The sequence below is a fragment of the Lissotriton vulgaris genome, chromosome 7 (genome assembly GCF_964263255.1).
Source record: "Lissotriton vulgaris chromosome 7, aLisVul1.2, whole genome shotgun sequence".
Lineage (NCBI taxonomy): Eukaryota > Metazoa > Chordata > Amphibia > Caudata > Salamandridae > Lissotriton > Lissotriton vulgaris.
Genome location: NC_141695.1, coordinates 1,766,233,600 through 1,766,259,419, shown reverse-complemented (window position 1 = coordinate 1,766,259,419; position 25,820 = coordinate 1,766,233,600). Strand labels below are relative to the sequence as shown.

Here is a 25,820-nt window from a genome sequence, read left to right as displayed (position 1 = left end):
ATGCCAAATCTAGAACAATCATTTGGGTGAGTTTAGGTCTTGCAAGAACACAAAATCAAGTTTTGAAATCTGTACAAGAAATTGAGTATTTAGCAGAGAGAGAACCAAACAGTACAGATATTTTGAAGACAAATATGTTGGATACATACTATCCAAATAGAAGTAATCATCTTGAAAATGTTTGTCTCTATGAAGTACTGCAAAGCTATACTTTTAAGAGGAATATAACAGAAGATATCAATAAAGGTGTATATGCTGTGATTGGATCTGAAGGATGTCTGGTGAAACAAAGAAAAAGACATTTGATTAATCATCGAAAACTGAGTTGCGAAACTCCTGACAAAAGGGAATTTTACTATTTAGCTCTTTTGCAACTCTTTAAACCATGGCGTACAGAAGAAGAACTACTTGGAGATGTTCTCAGTTATGAAGATTCATTCAACGCAACCAAAAATACCATAGAATGTCCTGTTTTTACTAATTAACGACAAATGTTGAACGACGAAATACAACAAGAAGCTACAATTGCAGCAGAGATTCCTAGAGACAGTTCTTAAGATAGTCAAAGTTCTGCTTCGTTGAGTCAGGATCCACTAGGAGGACCAATTATCCAAAATGAAGCAGCCACTGCCATGGATGAGGTGGAAAGAGCAATGAAACAAGCTCAGGGGGATGTAATAAACTTGGAAGAATTGGAAAAACAACTAAATGTTGAACAAAAACAAATATATGATGAAGTGACAGAGCAGATTGAGCATGGTTTATGTCATTAGAAAAAGGAGTGCTCATGTACGTCATTTAAACCTGTGCAACTGTACGTGAGTGGAGAAGCAGGAACTGGAAAAAGTTTTCTAATTAAAGGAATTGCAACTTATCTACATAAAAAAACGGAGTCGTCTCTCTCTTGTGTTGTTACCGCTCCGACTGGGTTGGCAGCACATAACATTAAAGGGATTACTTTACATCGTTTATTGATGCTGCCAGTAGAGCATGAAAATAAATTAGAATACCACAAGCTATCTGGAGAAGCTTGTTGTGAAGTTTCCAGAGTCCTGAAAAAAATGAAACTTCTCATTATTGATGTAAGCATGGTATCAAATTTAATGCTTGCCTTTGTGCATTTAAGAATGCAACAAATTCTTAACACAGAGTATGATGTGTTATTTGGAGGCAAACACGTCATCGTTTTTGGAGATCTACCACAGCTAAGTCCTGTGAAAGGACAACCAGTGTTTAAAACCCTTACACATGAAGATACCAGGAAGTGCCTGGGGAGCATTGGAAATGTTAATATATGATTATATTTTAAATATGCAGAACTCATTCAAAATATGCGACAGGCAAACGATGCTGATTATAAAAGTATTCTTCAAGATATAAGAATTGGAAAAGTGAGTGAACATGGCAAAGAAGCTTTACAGGCACGATTACTTTCAAATTTGTTTCCAAATGAAAATATTCTCCCAGAGAATATATATAGAAAAATTGCTGAAAATAAATCAGTGATGTGCTTGATGCCAACTCTGCAAGAATGTTCAATGTTCAATGAAAAAATGTTAAAGTTAGAAAATCAAGAAATTATAAAACTGGAAGATATTGATAGAATAAAGCATGAAGGAGCTACTATTATTTTGTCAGAAAAGTTTAAGTCAAAATTGGATTCTTTAGACCAATCAATATCTAAAACGGCTGGTTTAGAAAAAAATCTATATGCATGTTTAAATTGTCGGATAATTTTACGACGTAATTTACATGTGGAAAGAGATTTAGTAAATGGAGCAATGGGTCATGTTGTTGATTTTGTGAATTACCCAAATAGAGATGATATTGAATTTTTGAAAATCAAATTTGATGAAATTGAAGAAGCACAACAATTGAGTCGTTGTTCGACTCGATTTTTGCTTGTAAAAGATTTATATGTCCGCCGAAAACAGTTTTCTGTTTGTTTGGCATATGCAGTGACTATTCATAAATCTCAAGGTTTAAGTGTAGATAATGCTTTGGTGAATATTGGAAGTACTGTGTTCAAGGAGGGTATGGCATATGTTGCTTTATCTCGAGTCAGAACTTTATCTGGATTATTCTTGATTGATTTTGATGAGACAAAGATTAGTGCAGATCTAAATTGTGTGAAAGAGTATAATAGGTTAAGAAGAGAATATGCTCCAAATTTACCTCAATATCCTTTATTTGAAAAGATTGTGGTAGGTCGAAAAAGAAGATATGAGAAAAATTGTAGCGAGGTTGTAGAAAAAAGAAAAAAACTAGATGAACCAGTAATTGTAAGCAAAAAGAAAAAGGATAGTATCGAAGAGGTTGTTGGATATCAGTTTGAAAACAGTTCTGGTGTCAACTGCTATGCTAATGTAGTGATTAATATTTTTTTCTTCAAACTTTACAACAACAGATTGTTGAAAATCGGGATCAAAGATTTTGTTGTTTGTTGAATTCTGTCTTTGAGAAATGTAGCAGTGATAAAACAAAAATAGAAAGTGTTTCTGATATTCGAAATGTTTTAGACATGTTCTGGTTTAAATCAATTTTCACAGAATATTCAGCAAGATTGTCAGGAATTTCTTATGTATATGCTTGTTGTATTACAAGATGAAGGTATAGATATTGAAAATCTTTTTTGCCTTTCTTATAAATGGCAACATGACTGTGACAATTGTTTGTTTTCAAGTAGAACTGAAATAGACACTGAAAGATTTATATATTTGACGTTACCAGACTGCAAATCAGTGTCTTTTAATAATCTAGTTAGAGAAGCTAATCAAAACATGGTCTGTACCCAATGTAACTCTCAAATGTTATCAACATTATTTATACAAAGATATGGACAGTATGTAATTTTAATGCTCCAACGTTGTAGACCTGATGAAACAAAATTGACAACTTTAATTAAAAATGTTGTGGCTTCTCAATTATCAATTTCTGGAAGAACTTTTGTAACTGTAGGAATTATTTTCCATGATGGTCCTTCTACAACATCAGGACATTACACAGCTTATTTAAAATGTCCAAAAGGCTGTGTAATGATACTCAATTGACTTTTAAACAACGTTTGCCTTTTGACTTACCAAATTCTTACCTAGTGTTTTTACAACCAACATTTTAGGGAAAATAATTGGCCTAGGAAGATTAGTGCTGTTAAAAAAGGTGAGTCTGCTGTTGAGAATTACTTTCTGAGTGAGGGTGATCAAGATAACAAAAACTTGTACTTGTCATAGAGGTAGTGTAAGTGTATCACATGGTGAGTGATATGAGTATTACAGGAAATGTTGATCATGAGTGAGGCAGAGGTGTTTTAGACGAGTTATAGTTCTTGTAGATGTTGTTGACATTTTTGATTCTCTTAAATAAGTTTCTTTTAATGGTATACAGCTCCTTGCTAAGATAAAGGATGAGCAGAGTGTCATCAGCATACCACATGACTTCCAAACAAAGTACTTTCCATATACTATTTGGCCATGTGGAAAAGTATATCAATCAAAAATGAGTATTTCGGGTAAATGTTGTTAATATGTTTCTACATAAGTTTACTTTGAGAGTATAAAAAATAAGTAATAATGTTTTATTACTTTGCGATTGTTGATATTTACGTAAGAAATTGGTGTTTGGAAGAAAACATTTAAGATATGTTTTTTTCTATTTTTTACATTATTTATTGAAACGTTGTATGGGTTTTTTTTTTGCCCGCTGTCATATGATGAGTAGTATTGCATTCACTGTTTTTAGTGAAATTCAATATATTCTGAGAACAGCAAAATAAAACATATAACATATTGTACAAATTATTTTGTATTGTGAAATATATATTATAACTCAATTGTTTATTCTCTTCCACAGATATTATATTTATAAGTTAAGTACGACAAACAAAAAATACTTTTTCATCACTATCTTACTTCTCTTTCTCTCTATCCTTTCTTCACTCTCTCTCTTACTCCTTTACCTTTCCTCATCTTACTCCTCTTCCCTCGATCTACTTACTCCCCTTCATCTACCTTTACACTCCTTCTCTCACCATCAGTACTCTTCCTTTACCCTCACTCATCTTGTCCAACTCCCTCTTTCCCCTGTCTGTCCCTCACTTGTCTTTTCACTATCCTTGTCTTGCTGTATCGATCAGTCTCTTCTCACTGCCCCCTTACTCTCTTTCCCTCACATCATCCCTCAGTGACCTTCACTCACTTCACTTCTTTCACTTCGTCACTCCCTTTCGCTCACTCCCCTTTCTTCCATCCATATTTAAGTCTGTTCCTCTGTGTCAGTCACTATAACTGATTTACTCCCTCACATTCCGTCACTCTCCCTCTGTTTCTCTCTTTTACTGTCTCCCTCACTCCACCAGTCTTCCTTTTCTTTTCTCTCTCTTTCCATAAATCCTTCTCTCTCACTTACTACTTTTTCCTTTCTCTTAATATGCTTCTTTTTCCATCACTCCCCTTCCCTCACCTTTATATCCCTTCCCTCACTGTCACTGCCCTTCATTCAATCTGAGTCCTCTTCCTCCACTTCATGTTCTCTTCTCTCTGCATCACTCTCATTCTATTTTTCCTGCACCCATTCCCTCACTCTCCCTCATATTCTTTCACTCACTCCATCCGTCGTTCCCCTTCCCTTATTCCCCATACCTCAATCCCTTTTGGTAACTCTCATTCCTTTAGTCTCTCACTCCTTTCACTCCATTTCTCTCTTACTCTCTCCCTCTGTCTCACTCAGTCTAACGACTTCATTTCCTGTCAGTCACTCGCTCTCTCTCACTTTCTCTCTCACTCTCTCCCTCTGTGTTTCTCCCTTACCCTTTCTTTCTTTTCCTTTCTGTTTTTTTTTCACTTCTACTTTCTTTTGTATTATGAAATATATATTATAACTCAATTTTTTCTTGTCTTTCACAGATACTATATCTATATAAAAATATTCTATTAAGTTGTCATTATTTATAAGGTAAGTATGACAAACAGAAAATACTTTTACTTCATTCTCTTACTTCTTACTCTCTTTCCCATTCTTTAATCTCTCTCTTACTCCCCTTCCTCTACTCATCTTAGTCTCCTTTTCTCATTCTCATTACTGCCCTTCAGTCACTTTTACAGTCTTTCTGTCCCTATCAGCACTCTCTCTTCACCCTCACTCACCTTGTCCAACTCCCTCTTTCCCCTGTCTGTCTCTCACTTCTCTTTCCTATCTTCCTCCATCACTACCCTTGTGTTGCTGTATTGCTTAGTCTCTTCTCACTCACCCCTTACTCTCTTTCCATAACATCATCCCTCATTCACCGTCACTCACTCCACTTCTCTCACTCCCTCACTCTCTTTCGCTCAGTTCCCTTCCTCTATTCCCTCCCTCACTCTCTTTTCCTCAATCTGTGTCTAAATATCTTCCTCTGTCTCAGTTACTATAACTGATTTATTCCTTCGCACTCCCTCACTCTCCTTCTGTTTGTCTCTTTCACTGTATCCCTCTCTCTTCACTACTCTTCCTTTTATTTTCTCTCTCTTTCTATAAAGATGCTTCTTTTTCAATCACTCTCTTTCCCTCAATCTTATATCCCTTCCCTCACTGTCACTGCCCTTCATTCAATCTGAGTCCTCTTCCCCCACTTCATGTTCTCCTCACTGTGCATCAGTCCTATTCCATTTCTCTTGCTTCTATTCCCTCACTCACCCTCACTCTCTTTCACTTACTCCATCCGACAATACCCTTCCCTTATTCCCCTTTCACTCAGTCTAACCACTTCACTCCCTGTCAGCTACTCGTTCTCCCTCTCTTTCTCTCTCACTCTCTCCCTCTCTCTCTCTCCCTTCCTTTCTTTCCCTTTCTGTTTCTTTCACTTGTAATTCCTTTTGTATTGTGAATTATATATTATAACTCAAATTTTTCTTGTCTTCCAGAGATACTATATTTATAATAAAAAGTAATAATAACTTGTCATTATTTATAAGGTAAGTATGACAAACAAAAAATACCTTTTCATCACTCTATTATTTCTCTATCTCTCATTCCCTTTCTTCACTCTCTTTTACTCACCTTCCTTTTCTTCATCTTACTCTCCTTTCCTCATTTTCTTTACTCCTCTTCATTCACCTTTCCACTCCTTTTCTCACTATCAGTACTCTTCCTTCATCCTCACTCACCTTGCCCAACTTTGTCTTTTCCCTCTCTGTCCCTCACTTCTTCTCTTTCCTATCTTCCTCCATCACTACCCTTGTCTTGCTGTATTGCTCAGTCTCTTCTTACTTTCCCCTGACTCTTTTTCCTTCAAATCATCCCTCTCTCTTTCACTCACTCTACTTCTCTCACTCCCTTTCACTCCCTCACTCCATCCGTCAGTCCCTTTCCCTTACTCCTCTTTCCTCATTCACTTTTGCTAAATCCCATTCCTTTAGTCCCACACTCCCCTTCACTCCATTTCTCTCTCCCTCTCTCCCTCTATCTCACTCAGTCTAACCGCCTTACTCCCTCTCAGTCAATTGCTCTCCCTCTCTTTCTCTCTCACTCTCTTTCTCTCTTTCTCTCCCTCACCTTTCCTGTTTTTCTGTTTCTGTTTCTTTCACTCCTACTTTATTCCCCAGTCCCATTTCCTCTCTCTTAATCTCCTTCCTTCTCTCTCATTCCCTTCCCTCACCCTCATACGCCTTCCCTAAGAGTCACTGCCCTTCACTCACCGTCACTACCCTTCCCCACTCCACTTTCTCCTGTCTGTATTTTTCACCCTTTCACTTTCCCGCTCCCTTTTCCTCACTCCCCCTCACCCTCCTTCTCTCACTCCATTCTTAACTCCCCTTCTCTTACTCCCCTTTTCTAAGTTCCTCTATCCCCTCACTCCACTTCTCTCTCCCTCACTTCCCATCTGTCACTTTCCATTACCCCCCTTCCCTCACACTCATACCCCTTCCCTCACCGTCAGTCCACTTCTCTTACCTTCACTCCCTTCACTCTGCTCTACTTCTCCCTTTTCATCTCTTACTCCCCTTCTCTGTCTCTGTTCCATGCTCCCCTTCACTCACTCTGCTTTCCTAACTCCCTCCATCCCCTCACTCCACTTCTCTCTCCTCTTCTCTCTCCTCACTCTCCACCTATCACTTTCACTTACCCCCCTTTTTTCATCCTTATTTGAATTTGAATGTGAATTTACAGGAATTTATATAGCGCACGTATACCCAGCGGTTTCATGGCGCTAGAGGATGCCTAACCCCAGGGCTGGAGCAGAGGGATTACTGAGGTGGGAAGGTGTGTGAAAAAAGAAAAGTCTTAAGAGCCCTCCGGAATTCAAGATAGGAGGAGATGGATCTAATGTACAGGGGGAGGGAGTTCCAAACAGTAGGGGCTAGAACAGCAAATTTCAGACCCCCTGATCTGCTTTTTTTGAACCGGGGAACAGAAAGGAGGAAGTTAGTGGAGGAGCTAAGTTCTCTGTTAGGACGATAAAAGTTGATGACGGAAGAGATGAATGCTGGGGCAGTCCCTGCCATGGCCTGAAAGGTAGTGCAACCCAGCTTGAAGAGGGCCCGTTCTTTGATTGGCAACCAATGTAGAGATGTAAGTAGGGGAGTGGTATGATGAAATCTGGGCAGCCCATAAATCAGGCGGGCATCCTGATTTTGGATTAGCTGAAGACGACGGAAGGCATATGCGGGTGCACCGTTGTACACTATATTCCCGTAGTCCAGCCGGGAAAGGACAATTGCCATTAAAATCAGTTTTAGAGCGGGGAGAGAAAAGAACGGGGAGGTTTTCCTTATGGTGCGGAGGGCAAAAAAACATGAAGAGACAACTGAACTGATCTGAGAGTGGGGAGTGAGGTGTTTATTGAGAGAGATCCCAAGTGTTTTGACTGAGGAAGAGGGCGTGGGGGGAGTGCCCATGGACGGAGGCCAAAAGTTGGGGGACCAGGGACTAGGAGTGCTGCCAGTGACGACAAGTTCAGTCTTGTCAGGATTTAATTTAAGATGATTGCAGTTCATCCAATCACTGATGAACAGCATGACAGACTGAAAATTGTGAACACTGACAGGGGAATGTGAAAGGTGAAAAATGAGTTGGAGGTCATCGGCATAGTTATACACGGTGACCTCCATTTGCTGTAGTGCAAGGATGAGTGGAAAGATATAGAGATTAAATAATAGGGGAGAAAGAGAAGAGCCCTGAGGGACACCACACTGAACTGGGCGAGGGAGGGCAGAGAATTCGGCGAGATGAACGGCCTGGGTACGGTCTCCTAAAAAAGAGCTGATCCAGGTCAGGGCTGGGCCCGATACCAGCTGCCTTGAAACAGGTGAGAAGGATGGAATGGTCAACTGTGTCAAAGGCGGCGGAGAGATCTAAAAGAACGAGGGCCTGGGGGGTGTTGGTATCTAACCCCTCTCTAAGCTCATCCAGCACATCACATCCTTATACACCTTCTCTCACCATCACTCCACTTCTCTTAGCTTTACTCTCTTTACCCTGGTCTACTTCTACTTCTCCCTCTCCGTCTCTTACTCCTCTTCCCTGTGTACCTTCCCTGCTCCCCCTTTCTCACTCCCCCTCCCTCACTTTCCTTTCATTACTGCCATTCCCTTACTCTTTCACTCACCTTACTACACTCCCCTACCCTTAGTCCCCTTGTTTCAGTAACTCTTTGACTCCCCTTTCCTCACTCATCATACTCCCCTTTCCTCACTCATTCTCCCAGTCCCTTCCTCCCCTTCACCAAGTCATTTCAGTCATTCATTTATACACTACACATTCATTCAAAAAAAGACTGCCACAGTGCATATGAAATACAGCTCTTCTTGGAAAAGTGAAGTTAGTTCTGAAAAGAACTTTTGTTTTTGTTTTGTTCTTTTATATTTTATTTTCTTTTTTGAAAGTTTTATATTTTTTTGTGTTTTTTGTTCAAGAACAGGAAACAGGAAATGAAAAACTGTTCAATGGGAACAAAGTAAATGAAATAAAAAAATGTTTATCTCCTCTGGGAGCATTGGTGCTGCACAATTTTAATTTCGATAAAGTTGAGGCTCTGCTCCCCGTAGCAGAGTATCTCATTGCACATATTGCACCTCATGTGCACTGTGCTCAGGAACGGGCGTATATCCAATGCTGATGTACATGGTGAGGCATATGGTGCTCCCGTTGATGTGCTGGGCATAGCAGGTGGTAGTTGAGATGCGAGGGCTCTGGTTGAAGCCTGTGCGTACTGTGGAGGGTGCACATTCCTCACATGCCTTATCATAGTATGAATGATAAAGGAATACTTATTTTGAGGGTTTCCCCTCGAGAGGACACATCCACAAATGGTGCATGTCACCTTTGGGGGATTTACTTTTTTTCTGCCCCTGAGGATATGTAAAAAATTGCCAAATGAATGATTGTTTGGTCTTCTTTGCAGGTGCCTGATGTTCCTGGACATCTGAATCAGAAGAGGAATCCATTCTTCCTGCCATCTTTTCAAATCTCTGAAGAAAGCTGGAAAGGTCCTTCTCCCAAGAGAGTGAAACAGATAGTGAGGAAAATGGGTGGGGTTTTTGAAGATTCTGGAACAGAAACTACTATAAACCAATCAAAAGTGTTGTTTTCGAGTCACATGACTTGACGTGCGCGCACGGTGAGCGACCGTCGCATAAAAATGGCGTTTTACCCGATTTTCATAAAAGTTTCAAAACGTGAAAAGGAGGCAAGGAAGAGACTCCCTGACCCCCTAGGCCTTCTCAGGGGGTCCCTGAAGAACCCGGACGGGAAGAAAAAAAACATTTTATTTTTTTCAAAAAAATCGCAAGGTGCGGGCACGGTGCACGCACCCTCGAGGCAGAAGTCACACAAAAAACAATAGTGGAGAACGTGAAAATGAGGCAGGTTAGAGACTCGCTGACCCCCTAGGCCTTGTCAGGGGGTCCCTGAATGACCCCAAAGGGCAAAAAAACCCTTTTAAAAAAAAATATTAACAAATTTGACTGTTTATATGTGGATTGAAGATGTAGAGTATACTGTTCAACTTTATGCAAATCATAAAATCTAGATGTGCTGTTGCATATTACAGGTTCTCTTCCAGGGGATCCTCATCAATAGTCATAAACATTAGAATATTCCCGCCCATGCGCGGGACCCCGGAAACACTATATTATATGTGCCCCACATATATATACATATATATATATATATAAATAAACATATATATATAAAAACATGCAATAGCAGCCAAATAACATCAGAGCGGAAATATGCTGTGAAGAATTTCTACCATACATGAATAATCAGCATTAGAAACATGAGAAACAACACCAAAGATTGTTTAGAAACTGTTTTAATGCTCAGAAAACAGCAGAAATTCTCATAACTCACTGGAAGCATAGGAAGCTCCCAGGCTGCATTGCAAACACACAGTCTAAAAAGACTGAAAAGCTAACCTGTAGCTGAATAGCAATAAACTGATACCGTGCCTTTAAGGCACTCATGACCCCCTGTATCCCATCATGCCCCAGGGGTGACAGTTAGGTCAGTTGTTCTTTCCGGCTCCTTCAGGAAGGATCCTGGTTACACAGCTCCACTAATTTTCTGTTTTCCGACAGAAAATTGCTCACTTTGAACAACTTTTTTCACTTACTTTGACATTTTTCATCTTGTCAAGTAAGGAGCTGCCTTTTTTAAGTCAGTTTACTGGGCATTTTCAGTGAAAATGCCTTAACTTTTTGATAAGTGTCCTTCTTGTGGTAACAAGAAAGCAAAATCAGACAACCACGATGTTTGTATCCTGTGTCTGCCTGAAGAACATGATCCGGGCACCTGTCCTCACTGCGAGCACCTGTCAGGAAGAACTCTCAAAGACAGGGAGAGAATTCGCTTCAATGGCCTGGCTCATAGGTCATCCAGAGGAAGGTCTCCGGGGAAGAAGGGTTCCAAGAAGACTAAAACACCTTCAAAACACAGGTCTTCCATCCCTTCAGCCTCAGCGTCAGGCTTGGCGCTGAGGAAAGAACTACCTGTGGATCGTTTGGCATCAAAAAGGCCGTCGACGGCGGGCTCGCGGTCGAAAAGAAGAACAGGTACGTCGACGACGTCGAAGGATCCAATTCCGTCGTCGAGATCCCCTCCGCCGTCGTCAACCGGGCGACGATCGGCGTCGAGAGATGTGACTCCGCCGCCGTCAACCGGGCGACGGTCGGCGTCGAGATCAAAGGCCCCTCTGCCGTCGTCAACCAGGCGACGATCGGCGTCGAGGGAGGTCACCCCTCTGCCGTCGTCATCCAGGCGACGACCGGCGTCGATAAGTGTGACCCTTCCGCCATCGTCCAAGAAGCGGCGTTTGGCGTCAAGGACCAAGACCCCTCCACCATCGACAGTAACTCGTTGATCGGCGTCGAGGACGCAGTCTCCGTCAGTGTCTCGTCGACGCTCGCGTCGAGGGTGCCCAATACCCCTTCGCCATCGTCGCGCAGGCACTCGACATCGAGACAGAAGACTCCGTCGATGGCTGGTCATCGCCGTTCGACGTCGAGACAGAGAACTCTGTCGACGGCCGTGCATTGCCGTTCGACGTCGAGGCAGAGAGTTCCGTCGACGACTGGACATCGTCGTTTGACGTCGAGAGAGAAGCCTCCGTCGATGACTGGACATCGTCGTTCGACGTCGAGAGAGAGGGCTCCGTCGACGGCCGGGCATCGCCGTTCGATGTCGAGGCAGAGCGCTCCGTCGACGGCTGGTCATCGCCGCTCGACGTCGAGAGACCATAGATCCTCACATAGACATTCGAAGTCGAGATTGTTTGACCCGCCGACTCCCCGAAGGCGTTCGGCGGCGAGGGAAGAACGCTCGACGTCGAAGCATTCAGATGTGATCATGGTAACGGAGTCTGCTTCCCGTCATTCCTCTTCACGGTCCTCTGGCTCCTCAACTGAATCTTCAAGGTCCAGAAGTCCTGTGCGCAGATCTCCTGAGCGTCGGCCTGATCCTTCGGCTGAGCAAGTCAGACTGTCACCAAGATGGTACAAGTCTTTGGACCATTGGCGAAATTCTGGGGCTACCAAACGTATGCAAGAATATGCCAGCCCACAACACAGGTCTCCTCTTCAGAATCTGGTAGAGGAGATGGACAAGCATAGTCCTCCCAGGCGCAAATCACCTGTGAGAACACCAACCAGATCTCCCAGAAGATCCCGATCTCCCAGAAGAAGACCTCGGTCAGAAGATCGGATCAGATCTCGCTCTCCTAGACGGGAGGATCGTTCAAAAAGATCGCGGGAGCAGAGGCACAGTGCTCACCGTAGACGTCGACAAACTCCGTCTACTTCATCTACCTCTTCTACCAAGTCGTCCAAGAGAGACTACTCCCCTACGTTGACGGACAGTCCTACGTCCAGATCCTCCCCAATGGATGACATTGGCACGTATCTGGATGTCCTGCAAAGAGGAGCACTGAAACTGAACATTGAAATGTCTGTCCCTCAGGTAACAACGACAGTCATTTTTGAGACTTTACACAAGAAAGCCATCTCCCGTCCACTGCTGCCTTTAGTCCCGGGGATTATGGATCCTGTCAAAGAGGTTTTCCTAACTCCAGCGGCTATCAGAGCGGTGCCAGCCCGCATTCAGAAAAAATACAAACCGGCCTCTTCTGACTCGGTTCTTGTAAAATCTGACCCTCCAGCAGACTCTCTAATTGTGGCAGCGGCGAGGAAGACGCACGCAGTCGCTGGTTCCTCTTCAGTCCCACCAGACAAGGACAGCAAATCTCAAGACTCATGGGGTCGCAAGGTTTGCAACTCAGCTGCATCCACTCTTAAGGTTTCTAGTGCGGCTGCGCTTCTGGGTCGATACAACAGAGCCTTATGGGACTCCATGGAAAGGTTCAAATCCAAACTGCCAATGGAGGACCAGCAGAATTTTGAAGAGACTGTGACAGAAGGATGTCTGGTGGCGAATCAGATGATAAGCACGGCTGCGGATGGTGCAGTACTTGCAGCGCATTCCTATTCACATGGGGTTTGTGCCAGAAGGTCGGCCTGGTTGCGCCTTGCAGGTCTGAAGCCGGATGCTCAGCATCGCATCCTTAATCTCCCCTTTTCGGGTTCCGCTCTCTTCGGGGAACATGCTGATGAAGAGATGACCCGAATGAAGACGGAACTAGATGCAGTGAAAGCGGTGGGTTTGGAGAAGAAAAAAGAATTCAAACGCCGCTTCAAGACCAACAGGGAGAGAGGGGCTCAACAGAGGGTTCAAACCCCTCAGTGGTCCCAAAGTAAGAACCAGGGGAAATCCCAGTTTCGAGCAAACCCAGCAGAGGTAGAGGAGGTCACCAACAATCCTCTCACACCACAAGAGGAGGAAAGGCCTGAGCAGTGGCTTCCTCTGGCGCCATTACCCACTCCAGGAGGAAGTCCTTCACAACACCTGGCAGAGTGGGTCAGCATCACAAAGGATCAGTGAGTGCTGAATATACTGCGCAATGGATACAAGCTACGTTTCCGTGCGCCTCCGAAGAGCATTCCTCCAAAGAGCTCTTGCCCTCACAAGCTAAGCTTGCTCCGAAGAGAGGTGAAAGTCCTACTGCAAAAAAGAGCGATAGAGGAAGTTCCTCCCGCTCAAAGAGGAAAGGGAGTTTACTCCAGATACTTTCTTGCCCCCAAAAAAGATCATGAGGACAAGTTCAGACCAATACTCGATCTGCGACTCTTAAACAAAGTCATCGTCAGAGAAAAGTTCTGCATGCTAGCTCTTCACCAAATATGCCCACATCTTCAAGCCGGAGATTGGATGTGTTCGGTGGATCTGCAAGATGCGTACTTTCACATCCCTATTGCTCAACAACATCGCAAGTACTTGAGGTTTGTCGTAGGGAACAAGCACTACCAGTACAAGGTGTTACCCTTCGGTCTCAAGTCCGCACCACAAGTCTTCACCAAATGCATGGCAGTGGTGGCGGCTTTTCTTCACAAAAAGGGTCTCTTCATCTACCCATACCTGGACGACTGGCTCCTAAAAGGCCCATCTCCGGTACAGGTAACGCACGATCTACAACTGTGCCTGCACCAGCTACACAGGCTCGGCCTCCATGTGAACCTGGAGAAGTCAGTCCAGCGGCCTACACAGTCCATCCACTCCCTAGGCTCCGTTCTGGACACAAGCTTGGGAAAAGCGTTTCCTTCGGAGAAGAGACTTTTTTCCATGAGTCAGAAATGTGGGATTCTGCTAGAGACTCGGGTTCCAACAGCCCGACAAGTAGCATCCCTGCTGGGTTCCATGGCGCCCTGCATTTTTCTCATCCCAAATGCCAGGCTGAGAATGCGTCCTCTACAACAGACTCTAGAGGACCAGTGGGACCAAGCAACAGGACGTTGGGAAGATCGTATCACTCTTTCCCAAGCGACGAAAGATGCCATCAAATGGTGGACTCGGAGAAAGAATGGACTGGTGGGGGTACCGTTTCACCAACCCTTTCCATCCCAGTCTATAGTGACGGATGCCTCCCTGCAAGGCTGGGGAGCACACATGGGTCCGCTTCAAATTCAAGACCAGTGGTCTGCGCAGGAGCAGACATACCACATCAACATGCTGGAACTCAGAGCGGTATTCCTGGCTCTCAAAGCTTTCTTTCCAGCGATAGAGTCCAACTCAGTCCTAGTTCAGACGGACAATACGACCACCATGTTCTATCTGAACAAACAAGGAGGCACAAGATCTTGCCCACTCTCTCGAGAGGCTCAGACAATCTGGCATTGGCTTCTCTCTCAAGGCCTCACAGTAGTGGCAGTGCACCTTCCGGGCGAGTTGAACGTAAAAGCAGACGCACTCAGCAGGCACTTCGAAAATCAGCCAGACTGGGTGCTAAACGACGAAGTAGTAGAAGAGCTTTTTCGTTGCTGGGGTCGTCCATCCATAAACTTGTTTGCGGACGACGAAAACGCCAAATGCCACGCCTTCGCGTCCAGGTTGCCCCCGCCAGGAATGCAGGGGAATGCTCTACTGATGGATTGGTCAGGGACATTCGCATACGCGTTTCCTCCCCTGGCTCTGATTCCGAGAGTAGTTTCCAAGCTCCTCAGGTCGAACATGGAAATGATCCTGATAGCTCCAGATTGGCCGCGGCAGTGGTGGTACCCGGACCTTCTACATCTGTCTGTGTGCCCACACAAACGACTCCTTTGCAGGCCGGACCTGATGAGCAAGATGAACGGGAGGATAATGCATCCCAACCTCCCATCACTGAACCTAACAGCATGGCTCCTGAGGTCCTGCAATATGGACATTTGAACTTGCCTCCCGAATGTATGAACATTTTAAAGGAGGCTAAGAGGCCTTCCACGAGAGCGTCCTATGCGTTCAAGTGGAAAAGGTTCTACATATAGTGTAGGGATCATCACTTAGATCCGACTAAAGGGCAGGAGGACATCATCTTGCCATACCTCCTTTCCCTGGCAACGGCTGGTTTAAAGTACACTTCTATTAGGGTGCATTTGTCAGCCATAGTAGCATACAGAAAATCTCCTGATCAGATTTCTTTCTTTCAGGTTCCAGTGGTTAAGGACTTCCTCCAGGGGTTGAAAAAAGTGTATCCCCCTGTGCAAAACCCTTCTCCTGCATGGGAATTGAACCTAGTTCTATCCAGATTAATGTCACCTCCTTTCGAACCCATCCACAAGGCCTCCTTGCAGCATCTCTCTTGGAAGGCGGCCTTTTTGGTGGCGATTACCTCTGCGCGCAGAGTAAGCGAAATACAAGCGCTCTGTGCGAAAGAACCATATACTGTTTTCCACCACAATAGAGTAGTCCTAAAGGCTCATCCATCTTTCTTGCCTAAAGTCATTTCTGATTTTCATATAAATCAGTCCATTTCCCTCCCTTCGTTTTTCCCAAATCCAACGACCCCGGCCGAGCAGTCACTTCACTCCTTAGATCTTAAGAGAGTGCTCAAGTTCTATTTGGAAATGACTAAAGGGATTAGGAAAACAGATCAACTGTTTGTGAACCATGGTTCAATGCAAACAGGTTTTCCACCGGCTAAGAGATCCATCTCCAGATGGATTGTCTCTTGCATTAAATTGGCCTATCAGCTTGCAGGCAAGCCTTTGTTGGGGTTACCCAAAGCGCATTCCACTAGAGGGAAAGCTGCTACAGTAGCTTTCTTGCATGACATTCCAATGTCAGAAATATGCAAGGCGGCAACCTGGAAGTCGGTTCATACCTTTACGAGGCATTACTGTCTCGAATCTGATTCCAGGGCCGATACTCAAGTAGGGCAAGCCTCCTTGAGAAATCTGTTTGGGTAGTCTATAGCATACTCAGACTTGTTGATGAGATTACTGTCTTATCATTCCTTTGCCCACAGGGAAGAGGAGAGGCTCGCTATTCTATTCTAATGCTTATGACTATTGATGAGGATCCCCTGGAAGAGAAGGATTAGTTACTTACCTGTAATCCTAGTTCTCTTCCAGGGGTATCCTCATCAAAGTCATAAGCAACCCTCCCGACTCCCCGGGCAAAGGATACTCTTTAATTAGGAGATATTGTTAACCTATTTGTTACTGGGTTTGTTTTCAGGCTCCGAAAAGAACAACTGACCTAACTGTCACCCCTGGGGCATGATGGGATACAGGGGGTCATGAGTGCCTTAAAGGCATGGTGTCAGTTTATTGCTATTCAGCTACAGGTTAGCTTTTCAGTCTTTTTAGACTGTGTGTTTGCAATGCAGCCTGGGAGCTTCCTATGCTTCTAGTGAGTTATGAGAATTTCTGCTGTTTTCTGAGCATTAAAACAGTTTCTAAACAATCTTTGGTGTTGTTTCTCGTGTTTCTAATGCTGATTATTCATGTATGGTAGAAATTCTTCACAGCATATTTCAGCTCTGATGTTATTTGGCTGCTATTGCATGTTTTTATATATATATATGTTTATTTATATATATATATATATATATATATGTATATATATGTGGGGCACATATAATATAGTGTTTCCGGGGTCCCGCGCATGGGCGGGAATATTCTAATGCTTATGACTTTGATGAGGATACCCCTGGAAGAGAACTAGGATTTAAGCATGGGCGGAAAATCCGTTTCGCTCGCGGATTTTGCGGATTTTCGGGAAATTCGCAATCCGCGAGATTCGCGAATCTCCCGCAAAATCCGCAAATCCGCGAGCAGCGGATTTTGCTCGCACTGCTCGCACTGTTCGCGTGAGTTCGCGTGAGTTCGCGCCCCGCGAATAAGTGCAAAATTGCAGAAATACGATTTTAGCAAACTGAAAGTAACTACTTACCAGGTTCAAAAGTTCAGGCTCATCATTAGTAGCCATTTCCTGTAGTGCTTGCTGAGGGGCCCCTCCAGAGTTCAGTTGCCAGTTGCAACTATTATGTGACCCTGCTCTGAACCTCAGAATAGTTACACATATGCCACAAAGGTCCTGAATTACAGCTAAGGGAGACAAGCAGGAGCCAGGCTGGCAGTTCAAATCCATTAATCAGCCCCTAATTCATTATTGTCAGTTGGGGCAGGGCAGGTGTTGTAACTAATTTTGCAACAATGAAAGCACTTAGCAAGTGCAAAAGTTCACTAATCAGGAAGCACTAAGGAAGCAGGTGCCAGCTAAAAAAATATTCTGTGACACATTAATCAGCCCCAAATTAATTCAGGTCACTTGAGGCAGGGAAGGTGTGCTTGCGTTGCCACAATAATGTACACTGACTGGACAACCAGAGGGTGCTGTGATGAAACAGAGGGTGGCATGGGTGGGCCAGAGGGTGGCATGAGTAGTCAGAGAGTGGCAGTGGTGACAGAGAGTGGCAGTGATGAAGAAGAGTGTCCCAAACAGGCTGGACACGTAGAAACAAGTTCGCGAAACTTGCGACCCGACAGGTAAGTTCGCAATTTGCGACATTGTACAAAACCCTCGCGAACTGGCAGAAACCCGCGCAAACACACAAAAAAAAAAAATCCGCAAATTCGCGAGAATTCGCGGATTTTGCGGATTGCGAGTTCGCAAATCAGCAAAATTCGCGAACGCGAGATTCGCAAAATTCGCCCATGCTTACTAGGATTACAGGTAAGTAACTAATCCATACAGTCAATGTATTACAATATACAAAGGCAGTTTGTTGAAAAATAAATATATAAAAAATATAAAATTTGATACAGAAATTAGCATTTTTAAAACCTTGGAAATTCACTAGAAAATAAGAACTTTCACATACGTCATAGTTAAGAATTAGCATTTAAAAAACCTTTTAAATTCACTGAAACAAACCATCGGTTTAACACACGTTATAGTTAGGAATTAGCATTCAAAAACCTTGGAAATTCACTGAAAAAACCATAGGTTTGACACATGTTATAGTTAGGAATTAGCATTTGAAAAACCTTAGAAATTCACTGAAAAAACCATAGGTTTTTCACCAGTTATAGTTAGCTGGACATCAGTGATGTCATCAGTGATGTCACTGACCATGTCATGAATGATGTAATATGTGACATCATCAGCAGTGGATTGCGGGCGCGCGAGTTATAGTGAGTACAACTAACTATAACGGGGGAATTTCAATGGTTTTGTATGAGTAAAATATCCAGCTAACTATAACTGGTGTAAAACCTATGTTTTTTTCAGTGGATATATATATATATCTATATATATATATATATTTCTATATGCTCCATGGGCGGGGATTATTCATAGATTATGACTTTGATGAGTATACCCCTGGATGAGAACAAGGATTACAGGTAGGTAACTAATCCTTTTACCGACTTTAATCAGTGTTATGGAATTTCCATTCATCTGGATTAAACTGAAGTCTCAGGAGAAAGTCCTGCTCATTTCAGGACTTTATCTCAAAGTATCTCTGCTACTGGAACTGGTGGACATTTTTGGGAAACCCTCTTCCTACTTTACTCACGTTATTTGCAAGGTGAGTTTAAGAGCATTTAATGTCTTTTATCAATGGTTTTGATTTCGTTATAATGCTTAGATCTTTTGATTACATTTTCTTTGCTTTTGTGATAATTTGTCTTATTATATTTTTTACTTTGTACTTAACTTTGTTCAGACCATGAAGGTATTTTATTTCTTAACTGTATGGCCTTCTCGATAGCTGTTAAACTTCTACTTTGCTGCGTGTGCCCCACTGTAAATGTTAAGCCAGAAATTCCTCCCAGGATCCAGTGTTCACAGCTCTCAAAGGGTGTGTCCTCTCTCCACCACTTTCTAACACATGAGGCTTACCCTTCGTATGATGTCCTTCCCTCTTAGTAGTGTCCAGTGATGATTATCTCTCGTCTCTCTTTCTTTAGGGCCGCAACTGCAGGGGATTCTCTTGAGTTGGCACTCAACAACAGTAAGTACAAAAATTGAACAAAGTTAAACAATGGGGCCTCTTCAGATTCTGCACAGGGAGCTCCAAGAGCCCAGATATGTTTTCAGAAAGGACGGCCCTTCTGCTGAAGCTTTGTCTCCTTAGGGTCTGAAACAAGAACCAAAATCTGGCCTTACAAACCTATGCTTAGAGCTTGTGGTCTAACTTCGGTATATTATTAATCCTAGAATCTTCCCATGGGAGGTTAGTGTGAGAAGTTGGCCTGATATATAGTGCTCACTATTCTAGTGATCACTTTGTATCATTCCAAACAACCCTTATTGATGATTGGTTGTAAGTCAACCTTATAGACCAGCTATCCTAGTAGCGTGGACAAGAGCAGTCTTTAGGCTAAACTCTAGAGGGCGCGTTAAGCCAGCTGTTTCACCACCACATATACCCCTTGAACACCAAGTGAAAGGACACCACACAAGCTGTTATAAAAATAAAGGATATTTATTAATAACAAGACTACCCTGAACTCTATGAGTCAGGGAGCTAAGCACAATACAAAACTCTTAAGAAAATACTGCAAGTTGTACAAATAACACAAATGCCCGAAGGGCACGAAAAACCATATACTCTAAAAGTGGAATGCGAAATACTAGCAGGTAAGTAACACGATCCAGAGGCTTCAGGACCGCTAGGACTACCTTACTGAACCCTAAGGTTAGGAGCAGGAGGCCTAGGGAACACGGGTGCAGAGTGTGAACTCTTACGCGGGATGCGGGACAAAGTCTATGGATGCTAGTAATTCTAAAGTTACTGTTTCCGGACGAATCCGACTAGGTAGACTAAAAACGAAAAAGGATCTGGACACTAGGATAGTGAACCTGTGCTGGAGCACCGAAATGCTCGGGTTACCTAGCCCAGGGGCTGCGGCTGCATAGGGTTCAAATGACGTCGGGAATCCTCGTTGTAGTCTATGGAGCCTGAAAGAAGATGTTGCTGGCAGGCGACCAGTGAAGATGTCCGGAGTGATCCAAGGCTGGATCAGTGATGAAGACGACCTGAAAGCAGAGGGGACTCAGTTCTCAATCACTAGCCAGTGATTGTGTGGGCACCAGAATGGCACCGGATAAAGTCACCGCGATCAGGTGAGTGGGTGACGCTGGACTCTGCAGCCACACGGACCAGGAGGCGTTGTCGACGGCCAGGCTGGGGGTGCGAGCTGTCCCACGGTGGTGTCTGCTGTCGGCGATGCTGGATCCAGGATTGGAGCAACAAGCCTTGGCAAAGGCAAGCCCACGCGGTCGAATCAAAATGGCGTCTGGAGTGGACCAGGAGGGTCCAGGGCGCTTCTTGTTGAACAAGGAGCAAGGGCCAGTCTAGGGGACCTAGACCAGCGGTGAAAACATCGTGGTACGTCGTCAGGAGGGCCACTAGCCAACGGGCAAGTGACTGGAAAACGTGGCAAGCAGCAAAGAAGCAGAAGGGCCCCACGCAGATCTCGTGGATGCTGGGGGGCTTGACTTCAGTGCTGGAGCTGCTCAGGGTTGGGGCTTCTCAAACCCCAGTGCACCCACTCGAGGATCCCTCGGCGGTCGTGCTGGTTGAGCGTCGTGCAGGTCTTGAAGATAGCCTGTCCCACGGGTCTCGTCGCACCCACGAATCTCAGCTGGGCTGATGATGCAGGTAGAGGTCAGAGATGGCAGGGAATCCGGGTCTCGTCGAGCTGGTCAGTCTTGATCCGGAGGATGGACGTGCAGCAAACCGCAGGCGCTTAGGTGGTGCCTGCTGGTGCAGGGTGGCTACTCCTTAGCCACAAGAATGTCAAGAGTTCCTTTCGTGGAAAGTAGTTCAGGTTTCAAGATTATCCAATTTGGGAAGGGTGCCCGCTCCTACCTTTATTCTAAGAAAAGGGGCTGGCACGCGACTAGGTCCTGCCCATGGGTGGGACCAGGAGGGGGGTGGTTACACCCCTCTCCTTTGTCCGGTCTCCCCAGCTCAGGGGCTGGTGTGCCCCTGGAACTGGTTTGAACCGGCATATGCACAGTGAGCACCGGGGTGCCACTTGCAGTCACCTTCCTCTCAGCCCTGCCTACCTGGGATACACAAAATCCTGTCTGGGGTGGTGCTAGCACCTCCCAAGGCAGGAAACCCTTTGTCCGAGTCCCCCTCGCTGGAAGGACTCCCAGCAGCAGGAGGTCAGACTTGTGTCTGTGGTGGCAGCATCCATTTTGTGATGCTGAGGCTCGAGTTAACTTTAAACGGGGTTCACAGTTACATACATGTTGTGTCCCTCTAGAAGGGTGGAATGCTAACCCCGTCGCCAGAATTGGGGAGGGGTTAGTATTCCAATTCGTATGACACCTTACTCGACATGTTTTGATAATGCTATGCCAAAGTTAGCATTTGACCGCGAGGTTCATAATGCACTTAAGAGTATATGGCATAGCGTTATCATGGAACAGCTATTAGGACTTGGTTCCGCAAGCTGCAAACGGGCTCAGCTCATGCCAGAGCACCATCTCACATAATTCCAAGCACTCTGCCTTCAGGATTGATAAGGCCTGCCATAGGAGTGACTGATAGGAATATATGTGTCCATTTTAGGGTTAGATATAGGAATACTATATCTAAAGCAAAGGGTGATTACACCACCTTGCCCTAGCTGTCGTGCAGCCAGTTGTGTCAGATTTGGGTGGCCAGCCAGGGGTGGCATAATACATGCTGCAGCCCCTGGTAGGCCCTGGGTACACCTATGCCCTGGATACCTAAGGTATGCTGTAGAGGGACTGATAAGGTGGCCCAGTACCAATTGGTAAATGCACCTAAGGTACATGGAATCCATTTTACAGAGAGAGCAGTGGGCCTGGGGTCCTGAATAGCAGGGCCCCAGGTCAACTAAGTCGAAAAACCAGCAAAACACCAGGCAAAAAGTTGGGGGCAACCATAGTCAGATATCCACCTTCCTACAGTTAGTGTCAAAGTGTCTTCATTGTCAGCAGAACAATAGTAACTGTGATGACATTTGTATAGTGCTTTAAACATTTGGAGAGTCATCAAAGCACATCATCAGACGAGGCGCTACACTCTAGCATGAACAATTGCATGGTTGAACTGGTGTTGTGTTTGAACAGTAGTAGACCTCCATGGGTGCAGAGGTCTATGTTTGAAGACTTTTGTCTGCTGTTTTGCTGAAGCGAATAGTGAGCTGTGTAATTCGAGTCTGTAACTTCCCCATAGTCCAGCACTCACCTTCTCAGCCAAAATCCATACATCAAAAGCTTCTCTAAGCACAGACATTCCAGCCATCACTTGTCCTTATATTGTTATTTTTATGAAACACCCTAAGAAAGAGGCACCTTCCAGAAGGACAAGGTGTTCTAGGAGAGATAAGACATAGACTGATTCCTCGTGATGGTGCCCGGATAGACCTTCTTTCCCAGACCCACTCACCCCTGACTCACTCTGTTTCACACTCTCTGGCCAGCATACGCATTTGCTGTACAAAAAGTGAATTCATTGCTTGATCCTCAACTAGTGCAACAAAGTCCCCATGAGTCACTAGAGGCCTCAGGTATCCTCCTCCCTCAGACTCCAAGCCCCTTATATCTCATCCTCTTACATCACTTGCACCTTGCACCAGCAGGGAAGGTAAGTTGTTTGTTCAGCCGCCATCCTTTTTACCTCATTCATACCCTCCAGAAGAAAAGCCCAACTGGCTTAAATTGTTAGAGAAGTTTACATAAAAGCTGTTACTCTGAGTCAAGTCCATTCATAAGGTGCTTAAACCCCAAAGTATTCAGGCTCTGGTACAGTTTCCAATCTCAAATCTCACTAGAACAGAAAAGCTTTAAGTTTTTCTGGAGCCCTTTAAGCATGAGGCATTCCTTAATTCCAACTTTAGGCCATTCCACCATCTTACCTGTGCTCCCTGTAGCTCCCTCCCAGCCAGCGCTGTCTACTTAAATTTGTTGGAAAACAGCAGAACCTAAACTTAAGGCCATAGGTGCCTCATTGGAGCATAAAAGTGGAGTCTAAAGGCCAGTTATCTAGACCACTTTGATAAACAGCTTTTTGGAGTCCCATTGGGGCACAATATCTCATCCTGTCCACAATCGGTAGCCAGTGCCATTTATGAAGTGTTAAAGTTATGTGCTCCTGAAGTTTGACACAAGAAACAACCCTCAAGGTGGCATTTTGAATTTTCTCAAGTGTGCTTTTGTGCTTCTAGGGTGCATCTTCTTTTTTAGTCCACCTGTAGCTGACACGAACTACAGCTAAGAGTGTTTGCCTGATCTCCCATGTTAAGGTGATTATCTGAGACTGCTCCTAGGTCCTTTACACTTTTCTTGAGTCTAAATTCAGAATCCCCTACTGTCATAGAGATGTAGACAGCACACAGTTTGTCCAATGCAACCCTCAGATTCACTGGTAGCAGTTAGGTTTTGATAGAGCTGAAGGTTAGTCCTCTGTGTTTCATCCATTTGCTGGCATCAGCAGTCAAACGGTTGTGAACGCTCTTACAGTTCCTGTTCAGACTTTTCCATTTCTATCATTTAGTCCCAGCAGACTCCACTAATTCCAAACCCTGTGTTATTCTGACTCTTGTAGTTCTTTTATAGAAAGTGGAAACTTTTCAATCATGAGTAGAAACACTAGAAATGTCTGCCCCCTATGCACCTGCTTTTATCATTACAATAAACGAGTAAACACCTTTGACACCATGGTTGTTTTGTCTTTTTGTTGGAATAGTGTCTGCTAGTCCCACATTGTTTTCAAAAATTAAGATACGATTGATAATCAGATCCTATAGAAACTCAGGTATCAGACTATATAGATCAGAGAGAGGCTTCGTGCCAGAGTTATCGAGACTGAAGTCACGCCAGCTGCAGCGTCAACTTTAGACGGCGGCGCCAGCGATCAGACGTGGCTTCAGACGGTCGCTGTTTATGTTCTCTCTGTGAACAAGTTACAATTCGGAATGTCTGTCTCGCCATTGCATAATGAGATGACACGCATGCTGCGTTATGGGAGCCATCGTACGCTGATAGTAGGGAAGAGACTTGCCGTTTATGGCTTCAGATAAAACATAGTGTAGTGTTTAGAAAAGTGTTTAGTTAGGACAATGTCAACTCATTAATAATCCTAGAGTTGTTCTTGTTATTTTCATTTTCAATGACCTGTTTCTCTGCATTACTTTTCATATTTTGTGTGGTCACCATTCACATGTCATGCGCCAGGTTAGGATTTTAAAATAAACACTTCAACATACACATCATGTTTTAATGCTACCTTTGAGTGTGTTACTCATTAATAAAGAGAGTTTGGAGTTCCACTGTGTCCCTGAACTCATCTTGTGGGACTGATTGTTACCAAGAAACACTTCCTTCATAGTAAGCTCAGTGGGTCCGTTCTGGGGACTACCAAAGGTCCAAAGAGTCCTAGCAGGCTTCTGCTACCCGAACGCGGCAGCCATAAATTCAGGATATGCCTAGTTCATTGCTCTATGAACCTTGACTGTAGGTTTGAAGATTACGTTGCTCCTGATAGGAGGCCAGGGCAGGTGTTTTAATTCTGAGGTGAGGTTAAGGCACTTTGTTGCACTTTTGATGAGTTGGGCTGCTGCATTGTGGCTCACCTGAGGCTGAGTTTTTGCTCTTTGAGAGGTAGATAGATACATCACATTTTCATCGTCCAGTCAAGCCTGGACAAGAGCACTGACAATAGGGACACTGAAAGTCTTGTCAGTATAAAGAATAGTTCAGCAAATTATCTTCATTTGGAGAAAGCAGGCGCTGCAGCTTTGGAAATCTGTGTCTCTAGCGATAGATTGTCACCAGTCCACCTCCCAAGATTGTGAACAATTTAGGAGGGGGTGGACAAGGCCCCATAACTTCTGGCCTCTGTAATAATTCAGATGTTACGATGTTACGCTACCTGCTGAAGTAGCTGGCCGCTCGAGTTTCGAAGGGTTCAGTTTCATGTAACTCAATGACATCCACCAGTGTGTCGAGAAAGGCTGAGGGAAATTGAAGATGTTTGTGGAAGTATTCACAAAGACCGTTGATTTTAGAAGAGTTGGTTTATTGGCCACAGTCTCAACAGCCTCCAGTCTCCACCTGATCTAAACAGAATCTTCCCTTGGTTATCTTTCACCTTGCATTTCACACCCTTTAGCAATGGAGCATAGAATGTGGAATGCAGTGTGAAAGACTCATCACCACAAGATTTCAGTGTTTGCGAGAAAATCCCCAAATGAACTGGGTGCCATCAGCATATAGGTAATACAATCTCTGCGGTTGCTTCACGAGACGGGTGAAGGGTCACATATAGATGGTAAATACTAAACAGTCAGAAAAGACCCTAGAAATGTTTAATTTTCTGGGCTTAGGTTCAAAAAGGGTGCAGGGCTTAACTTGCTGAAAAGAGGTGAGTCCACTTACAAGAGAGCCGGAAAAGCCGTCCGTTCTTAGTCAGTGAGTAGGGTTTCATGTTGAGTGATCCATAAGGATGACGCTGACCTCACCTCACCTTTAACCACCCATCTGAA

The 25,820-nt window shown here is 44.2% G+C and overlaps 1 protein-coding gene across 1 annotated transcript in view; it reads left to right on the top strand.

Annotated features, from left to right (window-relative positions):
• LOC147706624 (cell adhesion molecule CEACAM21-like) overlaps window positions 1–25,820 on the top strand; it is a gene marked incomplete at its 5' end in the record, with an annotated part of 213,849 nt that overhangs the window by 127,778 nt on the left and 60,251 nt on the right. The window contains one exon of the mRNA XM_086929107.1: window positions 19,260–19,303. Within this exon, the coding sequence (XP_086785233.1) occupies window positions 19,260–19,303 (44 nt within the window). The remainder of the gene's footprint in view (window positions 1–19,259; window positions 19,304–25,820) is intronic.